This window comes from Rhipicephalus sanguineus, chromosome 2 (genome assembly GCF_013339695.2).
Source record: "Rhipicephalus sanguineus isolate Rsan-2018 chromosome 2, BIME_Rsan_1.4, whole genome shotgun sequence".
In the NCBI taxonomy this organism is placed as follows: Eukaryota; Metazoa; Arthropoda; class Arachnida; order Ixodida; family Ixodidae; genus Rhipicephalus; species Rhipicephalus sanguineus.
Window position 1 is genome coordinate 1,808,167 of NC_051177.1, and position 26,672 is coordinate 1,834,838.

Consider the following 26,672-nt stretch of genomic DNA (forward strand, 5'->3'; position numbering starts at 1 on the left):
TGCCCAAGTTTTCAATATTTTTAACTACATTTCAGTGATCACATTTGTTTTGTGGCAGTAATCAAGAGATATTGTGTATGCCAGTTGGTCATTTTTATGAAGAAGTAAATGTGGCTATAAAATGCGGTGTTCTTGTGCACATAATGGGACACTTTAGGGGCCTAGTTGGTGCATACTGACAAAAATTACTTAGTGCAATAAAAACACAGCACACAAGGAAGGTACACAAGGGATGCGCGCTACTTGCAACTGTTTATTCCACAACATTGTCATGAAATGTATACCTTTGGCACATACGCAGATGCGTTCAAGGAAAAAAAAAGGAAAAAAAGCAAGAAAAGAAGATAACATATTTCCTATCTCATATACATGTCGAGGAACTAGTGACAGAAGGTTCGCTAATGCACCTCGCCCCCCTCTTCTGAATGAGAAATCCCTCGAGTAACAAGCGGGCTTGTTCATTGCAGCCTTTGCCAAGAATCTTTGCCTCGCAAAACAATGCCTCGCAAGAGTTCACATGATCTGCTAAGTGCGTTTGTTCCTTCTTTTTTATGTTCAGAACATGCTCTCTGAAGCAGTCATTTGTACACCTTCCGGTTTGAGCGATGTAACTTTTTCCACGTGACAGTGGTATGTCATAAACGACGTCGCAGGTGCATTTCACGTAAGGTGAAAGGTGCTTCTTTTGGCATCCTCGCCTTGTTGCTTTTGCTGCAGTTATGCAAGGGCAAAGATCTTGTTGGGGGCAGAGAATACCACCTCAGCGTCATGCTTGTTCGCAACCTTCTTGAGGTTATGCGAAACCTTAGGTATTTAGGGAACGATTACTAGAGCACGTTTCTTTCGGGTGAAGTCACTGACTTGCACTTCTGCAACAGGCTTTCAGCAACTGCAGCTTTGATACTTGAGCATCAAAGCTCGGTGGCATCTCGTGGTGGCACGATTTCTACATCGGATACTCAAGGTAAAGTGGTGCTATGGCTCTTTTTACTGTCTTGGAGTCGAGATGAGTCGAAGGGTAAAATCCCCTTCTTTGCCCGAGGCCGATACAACCAGCACACGGTGTAGTCTCGAATATTCAGAATTAATATCTAACTGCTGTGTGCTCTGCATAAGAAGTTCATGTGTAAAGGACAGTCCTTACCCATGCAGATTAAAAAGCTTTAAGATCATGTCCACCTGGTCCCTGTACAAGCCCCCTGCCTGTGGTCTAAGAATTACTAAAAAGTCGTCAACGAATCTAAAAACACGTAAAACCCTCCCACCGTCATTAAAAACGTGGTGCAGTGCACGGTCGACCTGTGACAAAAAAGTATCGCATAAAATTGGCGCTACGCAAGAGCCAATGCAGATGCCCTCTCCCTGCAAAAAAAGTTGCTCGTCAAATGATATAAAAGTAGAGTGCAAGTTGGTCTCTAATAAAGTTAAAAAGTTAGCAGAGCTAATACCCACCATGTTCTGGAAAGACATCTCTGCGTTTTCCTGTATGCATGCTTTGACAGATGCTAGTAGTTCATGCTGAGGTACTGAATAATAAAGATCCTCGACATGAACAGAAAAAGCGTACCCAATATCAGGTTTATCTTCGAAAAACTGAACCAATTCATCGGATTTGCGAAGAATGAAAGGATCTGGCACGGTCAACTGCTTCAACCATTTTAACAAATACGTGCTAACACAGTGCTGCCAAGAACCCTTCTCACTGACAATTGACCGAAAGGAAATGTTCACTCTGTGAGTTTTCACTAAAAAGAATATTTGCAAAGTGTTTACAGAACATTTGCTAACGCTGTTTGCCAATCGAGTAAGGTTAAGTTCCTTGCACAAGTGTTCAAGATCCTTCTTCACACGTGTTGCTTTTACCTTCATTTCCTTGAAGTTCTTGCAAATTGCTTGTAAGGCCTTGTCTTTATACTCAGAGTTGGTGAGCATGACAAATCCACCCTCCTTATCTGCTTGTAACAAAGTAGGAGACAATTTTTCCGATGGGTAGCGTGCCTTTCTGTGCCGTCTGCGAGACTCCTCCCTTGACGAGGCCATCAACACGCTGAAGCAGGCAGCTTTCAGTATACTCCAGGCTGGTTTGCTTGTGACTGTCCTATTTAGGGCCAGAAGCTCATGTGCTTGCACGTCTGGGGCAACGTCGAATTTTGGTCCTTTTTTGAGCACTGATGCGACGTCCTCAGGTACGTTTATCCCGCCGAGGGGTATGAGACTACTGGTGCTGTTGCCTTGTGTCGTGTCCCTTTTTTCAGTAGACAGAAGTAAACTACGGAGCAGGCCTTGCCACGACGTTTCTGTCAATCTAGCTGCCAAAGACCTGATGCATTGCAACTTTCGTGCGGCAATCCAGGCAGGATCTGAAATGAAGCAAATGACACGTAGTCAATCTTGGTAGGGGCGTACTTGTCGCCAGAGTTCGGAACGCAGAATCTTGACATGACCGCAAGAAGGGCGCATGTTACCGAAGAGGAGCTCAGTGGGAATGCAATAGGCGTAAAATCTAGAAGGCATGTAGCTGCGACGATGTGGGTGACAAGCAAGTCAATGCTGCCACGTCAACTTGAACACATAAAAGAAGGGCCCAGTGTAGAAGAAATATGACTTCATAAGACTTTTTGGGGACCTAGTTGGTTCCATCACTCTGCACTCGAATGAATTTAGCTTCCTCCATACGTATATGAGATAGGAAAAATATGTTATCTTCATTTCTTGTTTTTTTTTTCATTGAATGCATCTGCGCATGGGTCAAAGGTATATATATGTTTCATGACGACGTTGTGGAATAAACAGTTGCTGGTAGCACATGTCCCTTCCTTGTGTGCTGTGTTTTTATTGCGCTAAGTAGTAATTTTTGTCTGTTCTTGTATGCACATTTTTGTGTATGGAGTGTCTTGCACCACAGCAAGATTTGGAAGATCCGAGTAGTAACAGCATTCGCTTTTCAATTACTCTGTCCAGGTGAACATGAGCCGCAGCCGTCACATTGGTGCAGACAATGGCCGAGCTTTGATCCGTTTCTCAGCACTATGTGACGTTGGCTCTGCATCATTCAAGTACGACATGAGACGCCTGACGGAAATTCTGGCTTTCCCCAAAGCCTGGTATCGACGCAGCATTGCTCGCCGCATGTTCCTGGGAGATCCGACCACTGCAGGCTCGGCTTTTGGTGACCAAGGTGAGCAGGCCACTTTGTCCTTCCTGGTTTTGACCTCTCTTTCTTTGTTGCCAGCTGAAGACTCGGCTGAAACCAGCAGCAGCAGTGGCACTCTGTCCCCAAGTCGGGCCGATTCATTCCCCTTTGGAAGTTTGGAGCTCGGCTCTCCCGAAGAGGAAACAGGTAAGCAGGTGCTGTGCTTGAAAAGAGCCTCCAGGATAAAACATGAGAGGTGGCTCACTTCAGGATGCATAAGCAGTCATGCGACACTGCTTAAAGCAGGGCTTTCGTAGACAGGTGATATTATGTATCATTACAAAAATATATAATTATACAGCTTTTTACGACTGTGCATCAGCCAATCATAGTCCACACAATGTTTCCACACTTTCCTTCCCACGACATTAGCCCCTGCTGTCCTAATTACGGTTTACATTTGGCTGTGCATTGCAAGGTTTGCAATTGCCTGCTGACATGGCACACGAAACCATGGAAGCCCTCTTCATACAGAATGCTGGTTATATCTCCTTCAGTGGCCTTATCACGAAGTGAGATTGGTTCCTTGGAATAACACATCTTGAGCTATAGTTTGCTGATCATAACAAGGCAAAAAGAGCGCGCACTTGACGAGCATGGACAGGAAGCGCCTGTGCCCTGTGTTCCCTCTGTCCGTCCACGTCAAGTGAGCGCTGTTTTTACCTTGTTAGTGTCTTGGAGGCAGGGTAGCTATAGCCTAGGTAGCTTCTTAAGTCTTTGTAGATATTTCCTGATTATGTGTATTCAATTGCGTGTACCTTTTTTCACATTTGCAAGATTGTCTAGTCAATCTTATTTCCTTTTATATTGCATTTGTATAAGTTGTCGAGATTGTCATGTTGGGACGACTGTGCAGTTAGTTTGAGTTTGCCTTCCTTTTATATTTACTTCCAGTGAACCTCTCAGTCGTGAGTAAGCACTTCTTACGTTTATCTATAACTTTGTCACTGTCGTTTTAACGGAGACCGGAGAGCGAACAGCCCAAGATAGCGCCGCCGCCAGACGTCGCTAGCGGTGAACTATCTGGCACTATGACGGCGTTCAAGAGCGCCTCAGTGGAAAGGTGTATATACACCATGGTGAATAAGGCTCATGTGCTTGCTAGGTGGCCTGGTGTACGGCTCATGCTGACATGGTTCATGCTTGCAGAAGCGCATCATGCTGTAAAAATATTGTTACGTGCACAGGAGAGTTTTATGGGGCATTTGGCACAAAAAGACCGTGGTGATCGCAGGAGCAGCATCGTCGTCCTCTTCTCTCGATTCCCTCTGGCAGAGACACTTCGTAACATTCCTCCTCTCTCAGACGAAGCCCTCCGGGCGAGTCATTCCTGCTTTCTTCCCGTGAACGGCTTCAGGCGGGCAACATACGTCACCTCAGTCTGGCATGAACGGCGGCCACTCGAAGTGAGACGCGCTATCTCGTAATTGACCTCGCTTAGACGATCGAGAATAACGAACAGCCCAGTGTAGTCTGCGAGAAGTTTTTGGCTCAAGCCGCGTCGGCGTACTGGAGTCCACAGCCACACACGATCACCGGGAACATAGGTGACATGTCGGCGCTGGCTGTCATAGCATGTTTTAGAGCAGTCTTGCGCGGCCAATGTACGTAGGCGTGCAAGTCGACGAGCCTCTTCTGCACGACACAACGTCTCGGCGATAGATAAATCGTCATGGATAACAAAAGGAAAGATAGTGTCCAGCGAATGACGCGGTGGGCATGCGTAGAGGAGGAAGAAAGGGCTCTAGCCTGTCGTTTCGTGCTTCGCAGAGTTGAAAGCATGTGTCACGAATGGTAATACTTCATCCCAGTTCTTGTGGTCCGAAGCGACATACATTGATAACATGTTATTCAATGTTCGGTTTGTGCGCTCGGTGAGGCCATTAGTTTGCGGATGATAAGGTGTGGAGTGTCGGAACTTGGAGGCACACGAATGAAGTAATTCTTCCACAACATCAGCAGTAAACTGGCGACCACGGTCACTTATTATCACTCGAGGAGGCCCGTGTTGAAGTATGATGGAGTGGAGTATAAACTCGGAAACCTGTGGCGAAGGATAAGGCTGCCGTCTCGCAACACCGTGTCATGTAGTCAGCACACACTATTATCCACCTGTTGCCTCTCGAAGAACGTGGAAATGGTCCGATCAAGACCTTTTCAAAAGGGGTGCTGGGTGGCTTTACTGGCTGTAGGTAGTCGACTGGAGCTGTGGTAGGTCGCTTGTGGTTCTGACATTGTGTACAACTAGCCACATAGGTGTCAACTGTTTTGCGCATTTGAGGCCAGTAGAATCGTTCTTTGGTGCGGCTTAGTGTTCGCGTGGTACCTAAGTGACCAGACGTCGGGTCATCGTGCGTAATACGCAGAACAGATGTTTGAAGAGACTCGGGAACCACCAGTAGAAAGCGAGCGCCCGTCGTTGATAAATTTCTCTTGTAAAGAAGACCATCTCGGATGCAAAATCGGGCTTCGGTTACGGAGCCTTGCGTTGGAGGAAAAAGAGCTTTCAAGTTTGGGTCTTTGTGCTGCTCAGCGGCGAAAGTCGAAGCATCGGGAAAGTCAGCTGACAGGGAAGCGACAAGATGGTCAAAGTTGTCGGCTTCACGATCCGTCGTCGGTAGTGGCATCCTAGAAAGGCAGTCCGCGTCAGCGTGTCGATGGCCACTTTTGTACGAAATAGCGAATTCATATTCTTGTAGACGAAGGGCCCATCGAGCGAGGCGTCTGGATGGGTCACGAAGGTTGACCAGCCAGCACAGAGAATGGTGATCTGTCACAATGGTAAATGGGCGACCGTAAACGTACGAGCAAAACCGCTGCACGGCAAATACTACTGCAAGGCATTCCTGCTCGGTTACAGTGTAGTTGCGTTCAGGCTTGCTTAAAGAACGGCTGGCATACGCTACGACATGCTCTTTGTTGCCAGAGTGCTGAACGAGGACGGCACCGATGCTGACGCCACTTGTGTCTGTGTGAATCTCTGTCGGAGACGAAGGGTCGAAGTGCTGAAGCATTGGCTGTGAAGTTAACAGAAACTTTAGCTGGGGAAAAGCGGTATCACACTCAGGGGCCCACTGAAACGAAGTGTTCTTCCGTAGAAGACTCGTGAGGGGGTGACAGATGTCCGCGACCCGGGTATGAACCGGCAAAAATATGAGCAGAGCCCGACGAAGCTACAAAGCTGTTTCACAGATTTAGGAGGTTCGAATGATGCAACGGCTGCTGTCTTCTGTGGGCCAGGTCTAATGCCATCTTTATCAACGAGATGTCCTAACACTAAAGTTTGGCGCTCAGCAAAATGGCACTTTTTTGAATTCAACACAAGCCCAGCCTTTTCAATACAGTCAAGCCGAATATCCAGACGAGTATTATGTTCCTGAAATGTGTGTCCGAAAATTACGACGTCATCAAGGTAGCACATACAAATCTGCCATTTCAAACCCCGCAGAATAGTGTCCATGAACCTTTCGAATGTCGCAGGCGCATTACACAATCCGAACAGCATCACGTTGAATTCGTAGTCCGTCTGGGGTAATGAATGCCGTTTTTTCCTTGTCAGCTGCATGCATAGGAATTTGCCAATAACCGGATCTTAAATCAACGGAAGAAAAATAGGAAGCAGAATGTAAACAGTCTATGGCGTCATCAATACGCGGCAGCGGATAGACATCTTCTTTGGTAACGAAATTCAGTCGGTGGTAGTCTACGCAGAATCTCCACGTACCATCTTTCTTCTTCACAAGAATGACTGGTGCAGCCCAGGGACTCGTCGATTCTTGAATTACTTTCTTCGTTAGCATCTCTTGCACTTGCTCGTTGATAATCTCGCGCTCTGATGGTGCCACTCTGTAAGGTTTCTGCCGTATGGGATGCGCCGACGCTGTGTTGATGCGATGATGTATTCGAGATGCTGGAACTGAAGGCATTTGGCTGCTTTTTGAGAAGTTGAACACTTTAGAGTGCTTGGAGAGAACATTAAGGAGGGTGTGACGCTTCGCTGTGGCTAAGTGACTTGCTGATCATTTGTAGCAGCTGAACGTTGAGAGGCTACATGTCCGTTCTTGCCTGCAGCATCAACAAGAGCAACCAGCGTCGTAGATGATTCAGGTTTGAATGCAGCAAGTTTCATGCCACCAGGCAACACTGCAGGCTCCATTGAACTGTTGATTGCCCACACACCTGTACGTCCGTTAACTACAGACACCACGCAATGGGGAACTAAAATGTTCTTTTTCACACAGGCCCAATGAATCGGTTCGAGTGTGGCGTCGAACATGGCGAGGTCATTACAAGAACAAGTCACTGGAACACACATGGCAGAGAATGCAGGAACAACTGTGTCCTCGGAGACAAAAAAGGGGCAATCATCACGGGTTGAATTCTCCAAAAGCGCAGCTGGAAAACTACCGTGCACGGGAAGGTGCCCACTTCTGCAGTCAATGGTTGCCCCACACTCCCGCAAAAAAGCAATTCCCAAAATGACATCATGCATGGTTCACGTAATAACAGCACATTCTGTGGGAAACACTTGGCCGCACAAGAACACATCCACGGTACAAACTCCCACAGTACACAACGTGTCACCACTCACCACGGAATGTCACAGCACAACTCAAACGAAACATCACCTTAGGCCCGAGAAGGTTCTTGAAATTAACACTCATTACACAAATAGTCGCACCCGTATCCACAAGTGCCATGGTAGGGACGCCATCAACAAGTACGTGAACTTTGTTCTTGAGCATAAACACTGACGGAGGTATATCTGTTGATAGTGCCTGGTATCCTGCGGCCTCACCCCCACTGGCCGCACCCACTAGTTTTCCGGCGGCGGTGATTGCGTACGACGCCGTGGCGATGGGGATCGTGGAGCACGTGGAGCTGGCAGCGGAGTCAAGCTTCGATCAGAGGCCGGCGATGGGTAGCGTAAGCCGGCAGGTGTGCGTGGTGGCCGTGGCATAGAGAACGTGCGGTCAAAGGGCTGCGTAGTCATGGGCATGGGCTCTCGCTGGTATGAAGGGCGGTAGTCGCAAAAACATGAGATGTGACTCGGAACACCACAGGTGTAGCATACCGGAAGAGGGCGAGACACACGCGGCTGCTCAGAGTAAACAGCCCTCTGAGAAGGCGTAGGATGGTAGCATCGCTCTGCACGGGCACCGTAGCTAGCCGACATTCGCTGAGGAAAACAAGGTGAGCGCTAGCGTCGTTCATCATTCGAGGGTGGTCGATACGAGAACCCAGATCGCCGTGTGCCTCTGTATTCGTCGGAATCTGCCGAATTAACTGATGGTTGCCATGGAGTAAGGGCTGCTGGGGTTCGTGCACATTCTGTGTCTCTTGCATAGCTGTCCTGGAAGTCGCTGGGGCCATGAGAGATTTGCTGGCATCAAAGCAGTTCCTCTCTCACAATGTGCCGTATTGTCGACGCCAGGTCATTGGGCGTCACTGTGTCGACACTAGCCACCGTCGGGACACTAGAGAGACGGCCAAATTTTGGCGCTATCCGTTGCATCTTTAGCGTTTCGAATGTGCGACAATGTTGCATCACGTCGGACACGGAAATTGGGCGCTCTTTTCCGATAAGGAAATTGCACATGTCCTCCGCTATTCCTTTCAGAACGTGTCCAGCCTTATCTTCTTCAGGCATTCTGGCATCCACTATGTTGCACAGCTTAAAAATTTCTTCTATGTATGTGGTACGTGTCTCACCTGGAAGCTGTGCCCTCTGAGCCAATGTCTGCTCCGCCCGCTTCTTCGTGTTGGAATCACCGAAGCACTTCTGTACTTCCTCAACAAAACGATCTGAAGATGTGAACATGGTTCTCATACCACATGAGAGCTGTGTTAGTTAGTGAAAATACAACATGACTGAGCTGCTCTGCTGAGTCCCAGCCATTGCTTCTGCTCACCCTGTTGTAGTTCTTCAGCCACTCGTCCACGTCTTCTCCAGAGGTCCCGCCGAAGTTCGGCAGAACTCAATAGTAAGGCAAGGAACCTATCGATGTCGCCCTCGAAGCACCAGCGCCCTGGCCGTGAGACATCTTGATCGGCGACGGCGGAAGTCTGGCAAGGCGGCGGCTGCGGCGAAGTCCGGGTATTAGTGCTTCCGTCGTTGGGTTTGTCGTACTCCGCACCTCCACCAAACTGTTACGTGCACAGGAGAGTTTTATGGGGCATTTAATGAGCACCGAAGCACAAAAAAACCGTGGTGATCGCAGGAGCACCGTCATCGTCCTCTTCCTCTTCTCCTGATTCTCTCGATTCCCTCTGTCAGTGACACTTGTAACAATATGTGGCACAAAGGACAGCCGACACGGACTTAGAAGCCCACACTGACATTTATTAGCGTCTGCATGAGCTGAGAATGTAAAGATGGACACCTTCGTTCCTGGTCGAACAAACACACACGCTCGCTGACCCAAAGCTCGTCTCCTTCTTCTAGCAGGCTAAACGCGGGAAATTCAACACATTCCCAGCCGTGCAGTGGTGTTGCGTCTGGATGGTCAAGGCGCTTTCGGTGTTGTATTCTCCAAAAGGCATTCGTACACGTTGATGCTTCCGTTACCTCGATGCAGCCTTGAGGCACCTTCGTCAGCTTTATAGCATTTCAATCTCATCCTTCAGTTGCCGAAGCTTCTCTCGCCACTTGGCGTGGACACTGAGGTCTCCCTTTTCTGCCAGCTTGCAGATGTAGGCGATCAGGTCAACAGGCCTCTCAGCACGTGCTACTTTGACTGTTTCAGTAGCAGACTTCTCTTGAAAAAAATGGTCCAGCAGCAGTCCTCACTGTTGGGTTTTCTGTCCTGGGAAGGCGGTTCTGTAGCCTTGCCACTGGTGCCCATATTATTTTCTGTGTATGCATCTCTTGGCTGAGCGGCAAGGGGTGCTCTCGAATCCGCTGTGTGGCAGAACGGTCTTGCATTCGTAACCGCTCATGTGTTCCTGCTGCCTGGGACAACCTCTGCACAAAGCAATCCAGGCTACCCATCTGCGCCTCTCTTCCTATTGTCCCCTTGTGCAGACAATCCGTGATGTGTCCTCCTCGCTGCTTCTTTCTTTTATTCAATTCATCCTCCGGTTGATCGACGACCAAGGGCTGTACCTTCAGCAGCAGGAGGGAAATCACTCTTAGCTTCTCCTCTGACGAAAGCAGCTGCTTGAGCACCTCGTCCATCTTCTGAGCGAGCTTTTGCCACTTTGAACTTGTACTCCTTCGCCCATTCTGCCTGCGTGGCTTCCCTCGTGGCTTCCTTACATTTGTATTTGAAGTTCTCGCGATGAGTTCGTTCATCAATAAGCAGGCGTTGAAGCTCACTCAGCATATTTTCATGGGCTCTGTGCGCCCACTTACAAGCAGTCTGCTCCTCGCGAAACCTCGATTGCAGCTCAACCATCTTGGTTTCCGTTAAGGTGGCCTGCTCATTCACGTTTCTCTGAGCTTGAGCTTCACGCAGTGCGTCATGTTTCGCCTGGATGACTCGCTTTTGGTTAGCATGGAAGACCGGTTCCGGGCTACAACTTTTGCTGGTTCGAACACGGTCTCCAAGTCTGGTCTCATAGCACTGGAGTGTTTCTTTTTCCTTGCAGATGATTTCGCGCAATTCTGTGCAGATTGCCATGTCTGGTTGGGTGGTTACGTCCATGAATCGAGAGTCAGCTGTCTTTGACGATGAGACTTGAGTGTTTCCTTGAAAGTACGTAGACCCAAACTTTTCTATGGCAGTCAGTCCATCCTCGTTTCCAAGTCTGGAGAGTTCACCGTTCACTTTAACGTGTTCCCGTGGCCTTCGCCTTAGCTTATCTGGGTCGCACATACTGGACGCATGACGACCTCTGCAGCCAGAGCATGCAATTCGACAGCTGCAATCCCTTGCATGGTGATGTTTACTGGTGCACCGAAAGCACCGCATGTCGGAAGAAAGAAGTTTCTTCTTCTCTGGCAGTGGTAAGTCCATGCTACATGACTCCGTCAAATGCTGTTTCGATTTGCAGAAATTGCAGCTCGACTTCGTAGGAATAATAGAAACTTTGCAATGAAGCACTGATGACGTTGGAATTGCGCTCTGACAGTGAGGACTCTCGTCTTTAGGATGAGCTGCCTCATCGAATTCTTTCTGCTCCCCAAAGTCGCTTTTTTCGAGGCTCTCCACTTCAGTACTTCAATAGAGACGAATTGAAGAAGGTGATCAAGGTCCGTGACGTGCTCAACGCTTCCGTTGGTGGAACTTGCCGGTTGTATTGCGCACGATCTGTGGTAGGCTACGACGCTGTCATGTGGCAATGCCCTCAGCAGAACTTTGCATAGCAGCAATGAGAAGGATGCCTTGCTGACACCAAGCGCCTCCAGTCCCCGCGTGTTAATCACCGCTTCGCCGTAAGTCATACAACTTGCGGAGCTTTGACAACTCGTTAGAAGAACTCACAGGAGTAATCTTTTGAAGCCTTGAGAAGTACTCCTGTCGCCGAACGTCTTTTCAGCATGACCAACGCATCTTCTTAACATGCTTCGCCGTAGGAAGCCCCGCTATAGCTGCCGCTGTGTCTCCTTTCATGAAGGTCTACGTAAGATTTCCATTTCGGTTGATGATGTGATCGAACTGCTCCCACAACTCATTCCACTTACACTCGTCACCAGCAAAAGGATTAATTGTCAGCTTCGCTAGCTTGGCTTCTGGCCTATCAGTAGGTCCCATAGCCGCCGGCACGTCGCGAAATTGAATGGGCGATGACACTGCAGATGTTGCACTATGCTGGCGGTGTTTGCTCTGGAGCTCAGCTAAGATGCAGGCCGTGTTGTCCTCATATTCAGGTACGGTAGCGTACTCCGCCTTGAATGCCTCGTCACTTATGTGGCTCTCCATCTCATCATTAGTCTTCTTCAGCTCCTCGTTATTGCTCTTGAGCCGCATAAATCGAGTCAATCTGTCGCACTGTCGCGTCACCTTCCCAAGTAGCGCACTTGCCTCTTCTATTAGCTTGGTGTTCTGGGCCCTTCGCGTGGTCCTCTTCATCTTGAGCTTGTCCATGGCGGTCAGCTGGTCAATAGGCCTCCATAGTTCGTGGCTTTTATTCCAGTCGGTATAGCCACCAACGATGTCCCTTGATGGTAGCTCCCGGGTTTCGGCACCAAATGTAAAAATATTATTTATTTTTATTAGCATTTATTAGCGTCTGCATGAGCCCAGAAAGTAAAGATGGCTCTTTCGTTCCTGGTCGAACGAACGCACACGCTCGCTGGCCCAAAGCTCGTCTTCTTCTAGCAGGCTGAACGCGGGAAATTCAGCAATGCTATAGAGTGACTGAAGTATGATAGCCACAAACGAGGACGACGCTTTCTCCGTCGCTGCTCAGTCCTCCTTCGGTACCGTGCCTACCCAAGTACCTGGCCGACGTGGCTGCTGCAGTTTGAGGACTTCTGTTACATAAAGGGACTTTCTGCAGCAGCTCAGGAAGTCCAGGTGTGATCCGTGCTTTATTGCATGGGACAGCAAGCAAGAACGGTTCTTGCATTAATAATGCTGTCAGAAGTAGACTCCAAGGAGATATTGAATGTCATGAAGGCATTCAACAACCATTTCGTCCACCCACTCAATGAGTTGTGCGAGTCTGCCCACTTCCACTACCGGATATAGCGATTGACTGAGACCGCTGATACACTTTTCACTACGCTTTGCGCCATGGCAAAGCAATGCAACGACTTGTTTACTATTGAAGATAGGCTTGTTTGAGATCATTTCATTGTTGGTTTGCTTGACCATAAGGTTTCGGGCTAACTCTGTCAGAGCTTAAAATTAACACTCCAGGGCGCATTAACTCAAGTGCTTCAGCACGAAACTGCCTATAATGAACACAAAATTAGTGCCTCAGAAGAATCACTTTTGCTTGCTGTCGACGTTGCGCAGATGTGCAAAGGGAAGCTAGTGTAAATTGATGAGCCCGGCCATCTTATTCTGTTTTGTGGGCGTGCATCACACCCAGCTCACTATGCGTCCTGCAACTTCTGTGCCAAGAGTGGCCACATAGACGTCTGCATGGAGAGGGAAGTGGGTGGAAAACCTTTGGCCAGTTTTGTGGAGGTTCACACTGTTACACAGAGTCGTCAGCCGAATGCAAAGTTTGTTGAGGGGCTTGTCTATGCAGGCACCCTGTCATCCAAAGTGGACTCCAGCACCAAAGTCTCGGTTCTTCCAAGTGTGTTTCCTGTCATTAGTGACTGGACTGAAAGGGCAAACTGAACAGGCAGGCAATAATGTCCTGCCAGTTCTGGGAACCTGCAGTACTGTTTTTTGTTGGCATGGCAAGTTTGTCAAGCAGCAGCTTTATGTCTTGGCAGTGCACATAGTTCCTCTCCAGGCTTCACAGCTATTTAAGTCCTGGAAGTCTGCAAGTTTCTAGACCACGTCTCAGATGCTTGAAAGCTTTCATGTCAGCTTCATCTTGAGCCAGGCCTTTATGAAGGACTTTATTGGAGCGTTTCCTGATGCCTACACTATCCTGCTGAAACCAAATACAGTACTGTTCTCATTAAGTGTTCCCAAATGCCTGCCGCTCTCGTTTCGGAACCCGGTCAAGGTGGAGTTGGGTGATTCCACGTAAGATCGAACAAACGATGGCTGGTCGACCTCTCAAATTTATTTCAAAATTTTATATATTATTGCCTGATGAGTGGAAAGAAGAGATCCGCAATTTGTTTTGCCGCCAAAAATTTTTTCGAAGCACAGGAAATCAATAATGACGAAGAGGTTGAGTGGAGCGCTCATCCGCTCTGCTGTTTTGGCCAACTTTTGTTATGAATTGCACAAAATATATTAAAGTTAGGTAGCTGAAATTTATTTACCTAAATATATGCATGTTTTTGCTTCTGCTCAGGTATTTTTAGTTTTTATGTGTAGTGCAGATGTTTTTATAAAAAACCTAAAAAATGGCCCAATCGGCAAAATTTTCTTTACTTTGAAGGTCTTTATCTCAAAAAAGCCTTGTAGCAGAGGTACAAAAATTCCGCATTACGTTCTTCGCATGCGTATCTACCAAACTGCCAAATCTTGTATTTATATAACTTTTCAGTAAAGAGATATGATCGGGCTAAGTTCAAGAAAACACCGAACAATGAAAACTTCTGACGACAATTAAAAAAAAAACCCATTTTTTAAATTTCCTAAACTTTGTCCACTTATTCTCCTCCACATCAGCTTTCACAATCATTGAAAACATGTTGCATAATGTCATTGCACTAATAGTTACGGCCCCTTCAATGAGACCCTTAGGCAAGGATGGGTAATTCTGACTTCTTGCCCAGCAAGTGTATAAAATGCAGGCAGGATTGAATTTCTTTTTATTGAAAGGTCAGCAGGTGCTTAAAAAGGTGTCGCCGCCACTGAAGACGTTAATTTTGAAATTATTTGATCACTGCAGCGGCCACGAGCGCGGAGCTACCGAGTAGGCGCATGCGCACCCGAGATGCTCGTTGTAAGAGACGGCGCCGTGAGAGTTCGTTCTCGCGTCCTCAGACCGATTGAGTTCGAAACAGCAGCACCTCTCGGGTGACTTGAACGCACGTGAACTGGAGCTTCGCTATTCTATCCGCCCTCTGTTCGCATCTCAGATAGGCGCTGATAACACGGCGGAGATGGAAGCAAGATGAAAACTCTATAAGGGAGCTATGAGCGCTCGCTTCACGCACGCTGCTGCCAGAGAAACTGCGCTGCGCCAGTTGCGATCAGTGGAAAGCATGAACGTGGCGCTCCAGTGGCAAAGCAAAATATGGATTGTCAAAGGAAAGAAAAGCAAAACTATCGGTAACCGGTTGCGCCTGTCTATATTAGATGTCGGCAGCAGACGGCGTGAACTGGCCGCGCGTTCGGTGTGCTGTTCACACTTCATTCGGCGCAGATGGTTCTTGTGCTGTGCTCTTACTCTACTCCTCCTGTGCGTCTCATGGCGAGAAAGTATAGCTCGGAATGAGTGTATTGTGGAGACTACCTTTTGAAGCACAAGAAGCTTAAAGGAGTACTGACACGAATTTTAAAAAATTTCGGATTGTTGCTCTAAATAAAAATACTGGTGTCGAGAAACCTAAAACAACTATTGTGGTGCCTGGGAATGCATCCTATATATTTTAATTAGCGCCACCTTAAAAAGACAGTTTCGGTTTCGATATCTAGGGGGTGGCTTCTCAGTGTCGTTTCATAGCAGTGTGACGTCACGGAGATACAGAAATTCGCAACGTACTAGCGGGAAATCCGTCATCTGCTCGTGGTGCAATAGACAACGATGAGTGAATTGTCGTTCAGTGACCCTGACAGTGATTTCTACGATTTAGGCTGCATGCAGGACGCAGAACTCGCGAACTCGGAGGAACTGTCTTGACTTGTCGGGATAATGTCCTTGCAGTGTGGCTGGCTTGCAAATGCTCAGCGACGAAAACTTCAAAGTCAAATTAAAATATTTTATACGTGTTCTCCGACTCCAGTGTGTGGACAGCGTGGACACAGCATACCAACGAAGCAAAAAATGTCCCTTTTGCGATGTCTCAAAATCGTGTCAGTACTCCTTTAATTATTGCAAAGAAGCCAAAATTTCGCAGAGTTACCGACCTAGACATAAATGCTTTGAAGGAACGTTTAACGCCCGAAACATCAGGGACTGTCAGTGAGACGGACTACTTGTGCTACGCGTGCTTTTTCTACCACTGCAATGAAAGATCTTCACGGAACGCACAGTTTAACGATGACATTCTTATGCCCCCTGAAAAAGAAATCGACGCAATTAACCAGATCACTGCGACTACCGGTGCACGTGCGTTCAAGTCACCCAAGAGGTGTTGCTGTTTCGAACTCAATTGGTCTGAGGACGCGAAAACGAGCTCTCACTGCGCCGTATCTTACAACGAGCATCTCGGGTGCGCGCGCACCTACTCGGTAGCTCCGCGCTCGTGGCCGCTGCAGTGACCAAATAATTTCAAAATTAACGTCTTCAGTGCCGGCGACACCTTTTTAGGTACCTGCTGGCCTTTCAATAAAAAGAAATTCAATCCTGCCTGCATTTTATACACTTGCTGGGCAAGAAGTCGGAATTGCCCATCCTTGCCTAAGGGTCTCATTGGAGGGGCCGTAACTATTAGTGCAACGACATTATGCAACATGTTTTTAATGATTGTGAAAGCTGATGTGGAGGAGAATAAGTGGACAAAGTTTAAGAAATTTAAAAAATGGGGTTTTTTTTTAATTGTCGTCAGAAGTTTTCATTGTTCGGTGTTTTCTTGAACTTAGCCCGATCATATCTCTTTACTCAAAAATTATATAAATACAAGATTTGGCAGTTTGGTAGATACGCATGCAAAGAACGTAATGCGGAATTTTTGTACCTCTGCTACAAGGCTTTTTTGAGATAAAGACCTTCAAAGTAAAGAAAATTTTGCCGATTGGGTCATTTTTGAGGTTTTTTATAAAAACATCTACACTACACATAAAAACTAAAAATACCTGAGCAGAAGCAAAAACATGCATATATTTAGGTAAATAAATTTCAGCTACCTAACTTTAATATATTTCGTGCAATTCATAACAAAAGTTGGCCAAAACAACAGAGCGGATGAGCGCTCCACTCCACCTCTTCGTCATTATTGATTTCCTGTGGTTTGGAAAAATTTTTGGCGGCAAAACAAATTGCGGATCTCTTCTTTCCACTCATCAGGCAATAATATATAAAATTTCGAAATAAATTTGAGAGGTCGACCAGCCATCGTTTGTTCGATCTTACGTGGAATCACCCAGTTATACAAGGCGGAAGGGGATCGCATGATTTGCCACAACGACACACCTGCGTACTGGTGCACACGACTGGTTGTGGTCTCCAAGGCTACCAGCAGCTGCAAGCTTTGCATGGACGTGACCTGCCTAAGAAAAGCCATATGTGGCAATGTCGTATGTTGCTCGCTGTTGAACAATGCCTTGGCCGGCTGGTTGAGGCCACTGTTTTCTCCAAGTTGAATGCAAAGTCAAGCTTCCGCCAGGTCAAGCTGTCTCTAGAGTTGCAAGAGCGCACCACGTTCCTAAACCCATTCAGTTCTTACTCTTCTCTTCGGCTTCCACTTGCGGTTGCCACTGTTCTGGAGTACTTCCAGCAGCTGTGCAATCTCTCTCGTGCTCGTGGGACATCAAACACAGTGCTCACCATAGTACAATGAACACATGGGCATTTATGCGCTCCTTTTACAGAAAGGCTAGCCCAGTAGCCGAGTCTTACAAATAACAGTAGCACAAGAAATAACAAAATAGAATGCCACTCTAACACACACACACACAAAATAATATAAGACACAATCTACTGCGAATGCGGTATCACCGACATTCGACTCACCAGGGAAGTTCGCGGGAATGAGCTGCGGAATCACCCCCCACGGACCTCCCATGGGAGACAACCGTCGACCAGTAGTGCCAAACCCCAAAGAGAAAGAGCGCCGCTCCTCACGTCACCAAGTGGTGACGAGGCGTCACCAAGTCGTCACCAACCCGGGAGCACAATGCCAACTCTCGCTCAGCAGCGACTACACCATCTACGCTAACTACGACACACTGGCGCCTTGAGGCAAAAGCTTTACAGGGGGCACGAGTATCACCCCGTAGCAGATGTCTCGGATCCTGGAAGGCCAAGGAGGTGTTGTAAACATAAATGATGATATTCTTGTGTTTGGCAAGGCATGCACAGAACATGACCATCACTTGGAGGAAGTTCTCAGTTGGCTGGCGAATGGAGGCATCAGGCTAAAGTGCAAGGAATGCACCTGCAGGGCCAGTTTTCTTAAAGTCATTGTCAGTGCAGAGGGCATCTCTCCTGACCCAGACAAGGTCGCTGCAATAAAAGCCATGCCAGTGCAGCAAAACATTACAGGTGTCTGTTGCCGGGCCTTATCAATCACATTGGATGCTTCCTGCCTTGCATATCAGCATTGACAGCACCAATCTGAGCTTTCCTGCTGAAGGAGTCTGAGTGGGCTTGTGGCTGTGCACAACAGTCAGCTTTTTCAAAGCTCAAGGAATAGTTATTTGTTTTGGAAAGGCATTTACTTGACACTAGCGTAAGGGTCTACCAGTAGCTCAGCCACTGGCTCAATACACGAACCCATGAGTATGAGCAATGCATGGCAGGGACAGATCTACTAGATGGCACTTGAGAGGATGCCCCATTATAGCATAAGTTTTCACTACAATTAACCCCAGGGACAAAAAGGGAGCCATCCGGAGACCTAGCAGCTCGTCACTGTGAGTGGATCAGGATCACAGTATGGCCTGGCACACTCCTGGTTAATAATGTTGTGTCCGCGATGGCACATGTCCAAAGACTGTTCAGCGGATTCAATCAGATAGTCGACGGGCGATGCGCATTCGACAATTCAATAGGGACCTTCATACTTGGGCAGTAAGTTCGAGGAGAGACCTGGCACAGCAGTAGGAACCGAAATGCCACATAAGTTCTTCAGGAAGGAAGGTGGGTGCAGGAGTGGTGTCACCATGAGTGCTCTTTTGGCGCTCTTGGTTGTTGGAGGAAAGGTGAGGTCGCGGCACTCTCAACCATGTCAGATATGAAGGAAATAAGATTACTTTTAAGGGCTCATTTTTCTTCGTTAAACACTATATTAATGAGAACTAATGGACAGTAATGCCAAGGAAAGTATAGGGGATGTTATTTGTAGTAATTAGGATATAAATGTGGAGAAAGTAAAGTGGGCGAAAAGATAACTTGCCGCCGGCAGGGACCGATACCCATAAAGTGGATGGGAAGATGACCGCCGCCGTAGCTCAGTAGTAGAGCATCGGACGCGTTATTCAAAAGGTCACAGGTTCGATCCCTGCCAGCGGCAAGTTATCTTTTCGTCCATTTCACTTTCTTCACATGTATATCCCAATTACTACAAATAACATCCCCTATACTTTCCTTGGCATTATTGTCCGTTAGTTCTCATTAATACCATGTGAGATATGGGAGCATACTCAGCAGCATTTGGCAGGTACGGTAGAATTGTGTCGATGCTGTGCAATGAGTGGTGACAGTACAATAAGAAATAAGGTGAAAAGCCAGTGGTGCTCTGAGGTGACGCATAGGTGACGAAGGGCAGAATGGCATCCCAATTTGTGTGGTCAGAGGCAATGTAAATTAAAAGCATCTCGCCGAGCGTACGGTCGAAGCACTCTGTAAGTTCAAAAGGACAGGCTGATGGGCTAGTGCATAATTTTGAACAGTAGCGCAAAGAAACGCGGACGGCGACAGATCGAGACGGGACGCAGGGCTAGTGTGCTACAGTTCAGAATCACTCTGTAAAGCCATTGGTTTAAAGGGCCAGTAAACAACCCCGAGCTACAAAAGTTTTAATGAAGAGAAATATGCGCACTTTTGCTATGTGAACATACTGCCACAAGAATTTTATTAGTACGTACTATAATAAGGAAGTTACAGGGGTTAGAACATCCGTTTCAGCTGGTTTCAAATTTTCGCGCGCCCTTGCCACCCTTCTTTGCCACAGGGATGGAAGGCGTAGCTCGTTGTCGTGACTCCGCCCACTTCAGCAACACGACACGAAGTCAGAAAATGACGTCATCGGCGAGCTCGATCAGTCGCAATGCACTTGCGCTTGCTACTGCTCCTGGTTGTTTATTGTTTACATTGTCGCACGTGCTCCGCAACTTGACATGCAGTTTTCGGCTTTTCGGTATTTTTAAATCTTTGAGACAGTTCACAATGCAGCAGGAATGCGTGCTTGCTTTCCAAGACGATGAATGGGCACGAGAGAAAAGCCTGGAGAACCCCGCTTGCCACGCATGCAATGGGAAAACCAAGCAAGCGCGACCCATTTGAGCTACTGGAGATTCCCCCTCTCTCCGCTCGGTTTGCAGCCGACAACGCTTCCTCCACGTGTTGCTCATGTCGAAGGCGAAGTACGCAGGTGCTATGCAGTGCGAGGACAACCCAACAACTGCATGGCCGAAACCGCATCACTGTAGGGCCAAGAAACAAGGTGCAGTTTCGTAGGGGTGGGTGGGAACCGAAACTGACGTAAACTTGTTGAGACCTGCTTGAGACCAATTGACGAGCTCAGTGGTACGTCAATTTGCCCATGGGCAAGTTTGCATCACTGCACGCACGAGGGGGATTGGTCAGGTCAAGGAAAGAGGCACGGGAATTGTTTTTCGAAATGGAGGGTCTGAGCGGCGCAGAGCGCTGTAATATTTGGAAAATGTGATCACCGTAGTCTACTGTACGAATTGGCGAGCTTGTTTGGGGGTGTAAAAAAAAAGTCTGAGCCTGTTTACTGGCCCCTCAAGAGTGGTAAGCCGTAGTCATGCGATGAACCACGTGGCACTCTTGAAGAATAGCTTCATCTACTTCAGAGAGGAAAACACGGCTGTGGTCACTGAGCAGCTCCTGGGGTGGCCCGTGACGTAGGATAAATCAACGAGGCAAGAAGGAAGCAACGTCATGCGCTGTAGCTGACGGAAGCACAGCAGTTTCAGCGTATCGCGTGAGGTGGTCAACTGCCACTATGACCCCAGTGGTTTCCAGCAGAAGTCACAGAAGGGGCCCATGCAAATCTATGCCTACCTTCCCAAGGGGCCTGCTAGGACAAGGTAAAGGGTGCAGACCAGTGGGCTAGAGGCGGGGAAGATTTCCGGTGCTGGCAATCAAGGCAAGAGCACACAAACTTCTGGATGTAGTGGTCCATGCCCCTTCAGTATTACCTCTGTTGAATGCACTGGTAAGTCTTGAAAATTCTAAGGTGGACACACAATGGGCCGGCATGGAAAGCTGTGCAGATTTCGGAACACAGGCTGCGAGGTACTACTAACAACCACTGGCGGCCGTTGGAGCTGTAATTGTGTTGGTGGACAAGTTCGTCGCGAGTGGCGGAATGTTGAGCTTGACGCCGCTTTGTGCGAGTGGTTGGTAGTGTCAATGGATCAGAGCGCAAGCCTATTGTCGAGGCAATCCAGGGGTCCTTGCCCTGCTCGGAGACAATGGTATCAAGATCGACGGAAGAAACAGTAAGCTGAGATACTGACCAGTGGGCATTGTCGTCAGCCAATGTCTGGTTTTTGGGTGGCGACTTGTCAAGACATTGTGTCCAGGCATTGTGAGACATTGTCATCAAGAATGTTGTCATTCTCTGCGATACAGCATGTGGATGTCGTAGTCCTGCAGGCAAAGTGCCTAACAAGCAAGACGGGCGGAGGAACCTTTTTACGACGACAGCCAACAAAGTGTGTAGTGGTCCACGATGACATCAAATGGGTGGCCATACAAATACGGCCGTAACTTAAGCCCAGATGATCACGAGGCATTCTTTCTCCGTCACTGTGTAATTAATCTCGGCTTTAGTAAGCATTCCACTTACATAAGCCACGACATATTCAGGGAACCCCGGCTTTCGCTGCGCAGGGACAGCACCGAGCCCAACACCTCTGGCATCTGTATGCACCTCTCTGAGGGCCATCGGGTTGTAGTGGCGCCAAATTGGGGAAGATGTCGGTAAGCAACGGAGATTCGGGAACGGTTCATCGCACTCTAGTGATCACGAGGTGAGGGGCTCGTTGGTGCCACAGAGCTTCGTCAGGGGTGAATTTACAGTGGTGAAATTGCGAATGAAGCACCTGAAGTACCAACATGTACAGGCCAACGAAAGAGCATAATTATTTGTTGGCTTAGGGAATTCAGCGATGGGTTGGGATGAATTCCATTCTTGGATACAACGTAGGCGAGTATCGTGAGTTGTCGTGCAGCAAATCGGTGCTTCTTTAGATTGAGTTGGAGGTAGGCTTTTGATAAGCATGTCGAAACACGCCGTAGTCATTCGATGTGCATGGTGAAGACTGGAGCAAAGACAACAACGCCGTCAAGAGAGCACAAACATGTATGCCACTTCAAGTCTTGCAGAACTGGGTCTATCATGCACTCAACTCCTTCAAATCAACACATATTCCGGTAATAAAGAACTTAAAAAGAAAAACAGCTACACAAGCTCTATGAAAGAGGACAACGATAGGTCATGAGTCGAATCACTCAGACTCCGATCGAGCTGTGAGTCTGAGTGTGAGTGAGTTAGGCTGAGTACTATTTTTGCGAGTCTGAGTCTGAGTCAGTCCGGTTGAGAATAATTTCAGCGAGTCTGAGTTCGAGTGAGTCCGACTGAGAAAAATTTTGGTGAGTCTGAGTCTGAGTGAGCCCTAAGAGCAAAATATATTTCATTAGTGAGTCTTAGTGAGTTCCAAAGTTTTTTGCCGACCTATGAAAACAACACATGTGGCGTAAATGTCCATAAAGAATGCCCTTGCACCGCGACACAGCCACTGGTCAACACCGCTGCATTGGCTTGACGACTTGACCTCTGTCCCGGACCCGCAAATGCAACGTGGCAGTCGGCGTGAGGGAGCGTCGCTTGTGCCAACACGTCGTCTTGTTGCGAGCAGCACTCACAAGGATGCCATTTTGAAGGCAGCTGCGTAGGTCACAGGCATCTCCATTGTCCGAGATGTCTCGACCGCATTCCTGGCCAGCGGTGGAGACGATGTGCAGAAATCAGTCATCCGTGGGTGACATCGGTCCTGCTGCATACACTCAAAAACCACTCTCTTCAGAACGGTGCATTAGGACAAAAGGAAGGGAGCTACGTGCGCATTGCCCACGTGGTACGGCTAGCAAAGACATCGGTGGTGACTGAGACACCAAGTTCAAGTGAACAAAGGTTGCTTTTCTTACTTCATGCATTGCAAGGTAGAATGAGAGAAACAGGGTGCAACACCTCAACACAACGATCCAACGGGTTGTGTCCCAAATGTGACAGGCAGCTCCACACAGCCTTAGGCCTAACGAGTCGCTCGACAACCACCTGCATCCAACCAGCACCCAGAATAAGCGCAGAGGAGGCAGCCGCGAGGAGACATCAGCTCTATGAGGTGGCTCTACTCTGCTCGATGCACAGAGCAGCTTAATAAGCGATCGGCGCCCACCGTACGTAACTGACGATGTCACGACGCCCGGTGCCGAGCCGCAGTGCAAGATAGCAACGGCACCCGTGGCTCCTGGCCACCCGGCTACTTAAGCCGCGACTACCAGAGTCAAAGAGGCAGAAGAAACTATTTACAGAAAGCTCGGACCACCTATGAGGCTTCCGTACTCACTCATTTTCACTCTTGCCTACAATCGGCTCAAACACGCCGACGCAAGCGAGAACTTCGTTGCAGCCAGTGGGTGTGTTCCGTCCAAAGCGAAGAAGAAGGCTGTAGAACTTTGCGAACAAGAAGTTTGTCCAAGTTGGCCGCTTCCGTCAAAGCCTCTAAGGGAATGTGCCTAACCTCGTTCTTCACAGTGAAGACTCATAAGTACTCGCAACCGTTTCGAGTCATTGTAACCGAGAGGGGGATGTGGCAGCGATTCCTGGGGTCTTACCTTCGGAAGGGTCTTTTCTTGCTCAAGGTCGATGACCCGTACCTCGTGAAATGGCCTTGCGAGGTGTCAACCTTTTTGGAAAGTTCCTGCCCGCCTTCAGCATACACGTTTTCGGTTGACGTCAAAGACTTGTACTACTCGCTGCCTCACAATGCACTTGCCAGAGTCGTCCAGGCAGGCATCGAGCGCTTTGGCCCCATTCAGTTCCAGAACACTGTTGGCACTTCTGTTGAAAGGTTCAGTGACCTTCTGTTCAAAGTACCTGGAAATGACTGTGATTAACCACAATGATGAGTTCTTCATACAGAAGGCCGGCATATGCATTGGGTCTCGCATCGCTGCAGTGCTGAGCGATCTCCTTTTGGCTCAGTTCGACCGAGACCTCAAAGCCAGCGGGTTACCCAATGTCTTCAAAAGTCGACTTCGACGATTTTTTTTGTGCTTTTCAAGAGGACCACCGAGAATGCCACACACGAAATAGACGATTTGTTCTCGAGGTTCTGCAAGGCATTCCCAGGACTGACACTTACTAAGGAACTTCCTGAGGATGGTCGCATCTGCGTCCTCGACCTCGAGCTTCACTTTACCCCAGCACACGCTGTTGGATTTACGCCCCCCATTCAAATAAGCGCCTACACTTCCCTATGCCTCCAACCACTCGAAGCTAGTTAAACGTGCCGTTTCTCTTGCCGCCATGAAGAATGCACTCATGAGAAGAGTATGAAGTTGGGCACGTTGTTAATGCATAACTGATCACGTAGAGCAAAATTTGACACAGGACACCCCCCCCCTCTTGTCCTGTGTCAAATTTTGCGTTACGTGATCAGTTATGCACTCATGAGGTCGTGCCCTCACCAGATTCCCCAAAGTATTGCCTCTCAAATCAACCGACTAAAAGCAGCTGGATTTTTGGAGTTTCTTCTATGCGACCTTGCTGAAACATTGTTGCGTGAGCTCAAGAAAACCAGTGATGTGCCTCTGAAAAACACCGACAGGACAAAAACTGCTGTTATTCCATACGTACACCATATGTCCCATAGAATTAAGAAGGCAGCAGGACGTGCAGGTGTCAGTGTGGTGTTCTCCGCCCCCAGCAAACTTGGAGGCCTGTGCAAGCGTGTGAACGTAAGCAACAAAAAGCCTGACATATGCAGCAAGAAACATGCCACGCGGTTTGTGTCTTGCAAATGCGGAGTCGTGACAAGGTTCCACTATCATGTAGATGTGTTTACATCCGCCAAACTGGCCGACGTATCAGTGATCGCTTACGAGAACGTGCCAACAATTTGAAGCAAAAGTCAGGCAACAACATGGCCTTACACTGTGCAACATGCAGTTGTTCTGCTTTTCCTGACCAGACTGTCGTCACCAGGAAATACCGAGCCCAGCTTGATCGGCAAATTCATGAGGCATCATGTATAGAACAGCTCGGACCCAGTTGTGTTAGCATGCCTTCTGTATTGCTTTCGAAGAAAGAGCTGGCGTTTTTGCAAAACCAGTGAAGCGCAAAGCCAGGCACTCACACCATAACGTGCAGTCATGGTACGCTGCATCAATCCCGCCAAATTCCAGGATCTAGGGCTTGTTACATGATGAAGCGCTTGTGCTGTCGTCACCTCCCCTTTGTCCTTGTTTGTGCGCGCTTAAGTAATCGGTCTAGGGCTTTCGGCTGACCTCCACTCCATGTCGCTTTCCGTCGATCCATCTTTTCCCACCTTCTGCCATCCAGTTGTTGCGACCGGCCTTTGCAGGCACCGGAGACTCGGGAGGAAGATGCAGAGGCAGCATGAAGAGACTGAAGAGAAACTTCACGTGGTCTATTTACATTGTTTATGTGGCGAGCCTTACATGACGAACATCTTCTGTTACATGATGAAGATTTTGTTCCATCAAGTGAGCCCGCGGGGCTCATTTTAAAGGGTCTTTTTTCCCCAGATCTCTTGATTGGGGAATTGCTCCAAGTTAGGACGGTCCGGTCACGTCACATACAGCACTCATAAGGGTGGAGCGTGGCCACCGTACTCTGCACCTGGGGCACCAAGGGGGTCCTTCCTTGCCACGTGAAGGCCGTAGGGTGATGGGTCACACGCTCGGAAAACCGGCGCATCGCAAGGTCCGCCGCTCCGAAGTACCTCACCGCTCAATTAGCGGGACGGTTTGTCATCCACGCGGTCGCCGCCATCTCTTTAAGGGGTACTGACACCAAATTTTGCGGCCGAGATAGCCTGCTGGATCGATTTCCGTGTACGTGCGTGTACCATCTGCAAAATATCGACAGCGAATAAAGCTTGGAAAGTATTTTATATGAATTTTGAAGTTCGCGTGCGCGATCCAGCATTATAGGCCGCACCTGTTGCATTGACACCCTCGGAGGTGACCCGAGGTGACCCCCCTACTTCCCCTACGTAACTGTTGTAGCCGGTACAACAAGTTATGATGACGTCGTAGCCGCCATTTCTGTTTTGACGCGCTCGCCGCCAACGTTTATAGTTGCTCGCCGCTGCACTGTTGGTGTCTCAAGAAAATTGTCGCCAAGAGACGACGATGCATGAGGAGGAGGACGGTGATGGCGACGACATCGCGCAGCACGTGCGGCAAGCGTGCGAATGCGAGGAGACGACGCGAACAGCGCGGAAGTGCGTCACACTTCTGTGTGCTGACGTGATCGAGCGCTGCAGCCTCTAGGTGGTGATAGTTGCACCCGGAGGCTTGTCGTTTTTGTAACCGAAACTGACACTGGTCGGTAATGAGGAGCCTGTAATTAATTATCTGTCGCGCGCTGCAGCAAACGATGTGCCGTGTTATGACTAACAGGCCCCCAGCAACACATTGCACCAAAAAAACGCGAGGCCAAAATTTTTGTGTCAGTACCCCTTTAAGGAAAACGTCGCGACCGGTGACCATTACAGTCTTCTGGTATCTCCCTGCTGTGTCGGGCTGCATGGCGCCTCATTTCCTGTCTCAGGAGGACAATTTAAGTGCTTGAACGGCTGTCAGGAGGCAAGCAGCCCTTATAGGGGTTACTTTGTAACGAACAGAT

General features: G+C 48.4%; 1 protein-coding gene across 2 annotated transcripts in view; it reads left to right on the forward strand.

The window, feature by feature from the left end:
• Window positions 1–26,672, forward strand: part of LOC119382338 (transmembrane protein KIAA1109 homolog) — a 961,129-nt gene that overhangs the window by 821,310 nt on the left and 113,147 nt on the right. For both annotated transcript variants that reach the window (XM_049412180.1, XM_049412181.1), the window contains exons 42-43: window positions 2,962–3,178; window positions 3,233–3,340. In XM_049412180.1, coding sequence (XP_049268137.1) covers window positions 2,962–3,178; window positions 3,233–3,340 — 325 coding nt within the window. The remainder of the gene's footprint in view (window positions 1–2,961; window positions 3,179–3,232; window positions 3,341–26,672) is intronic.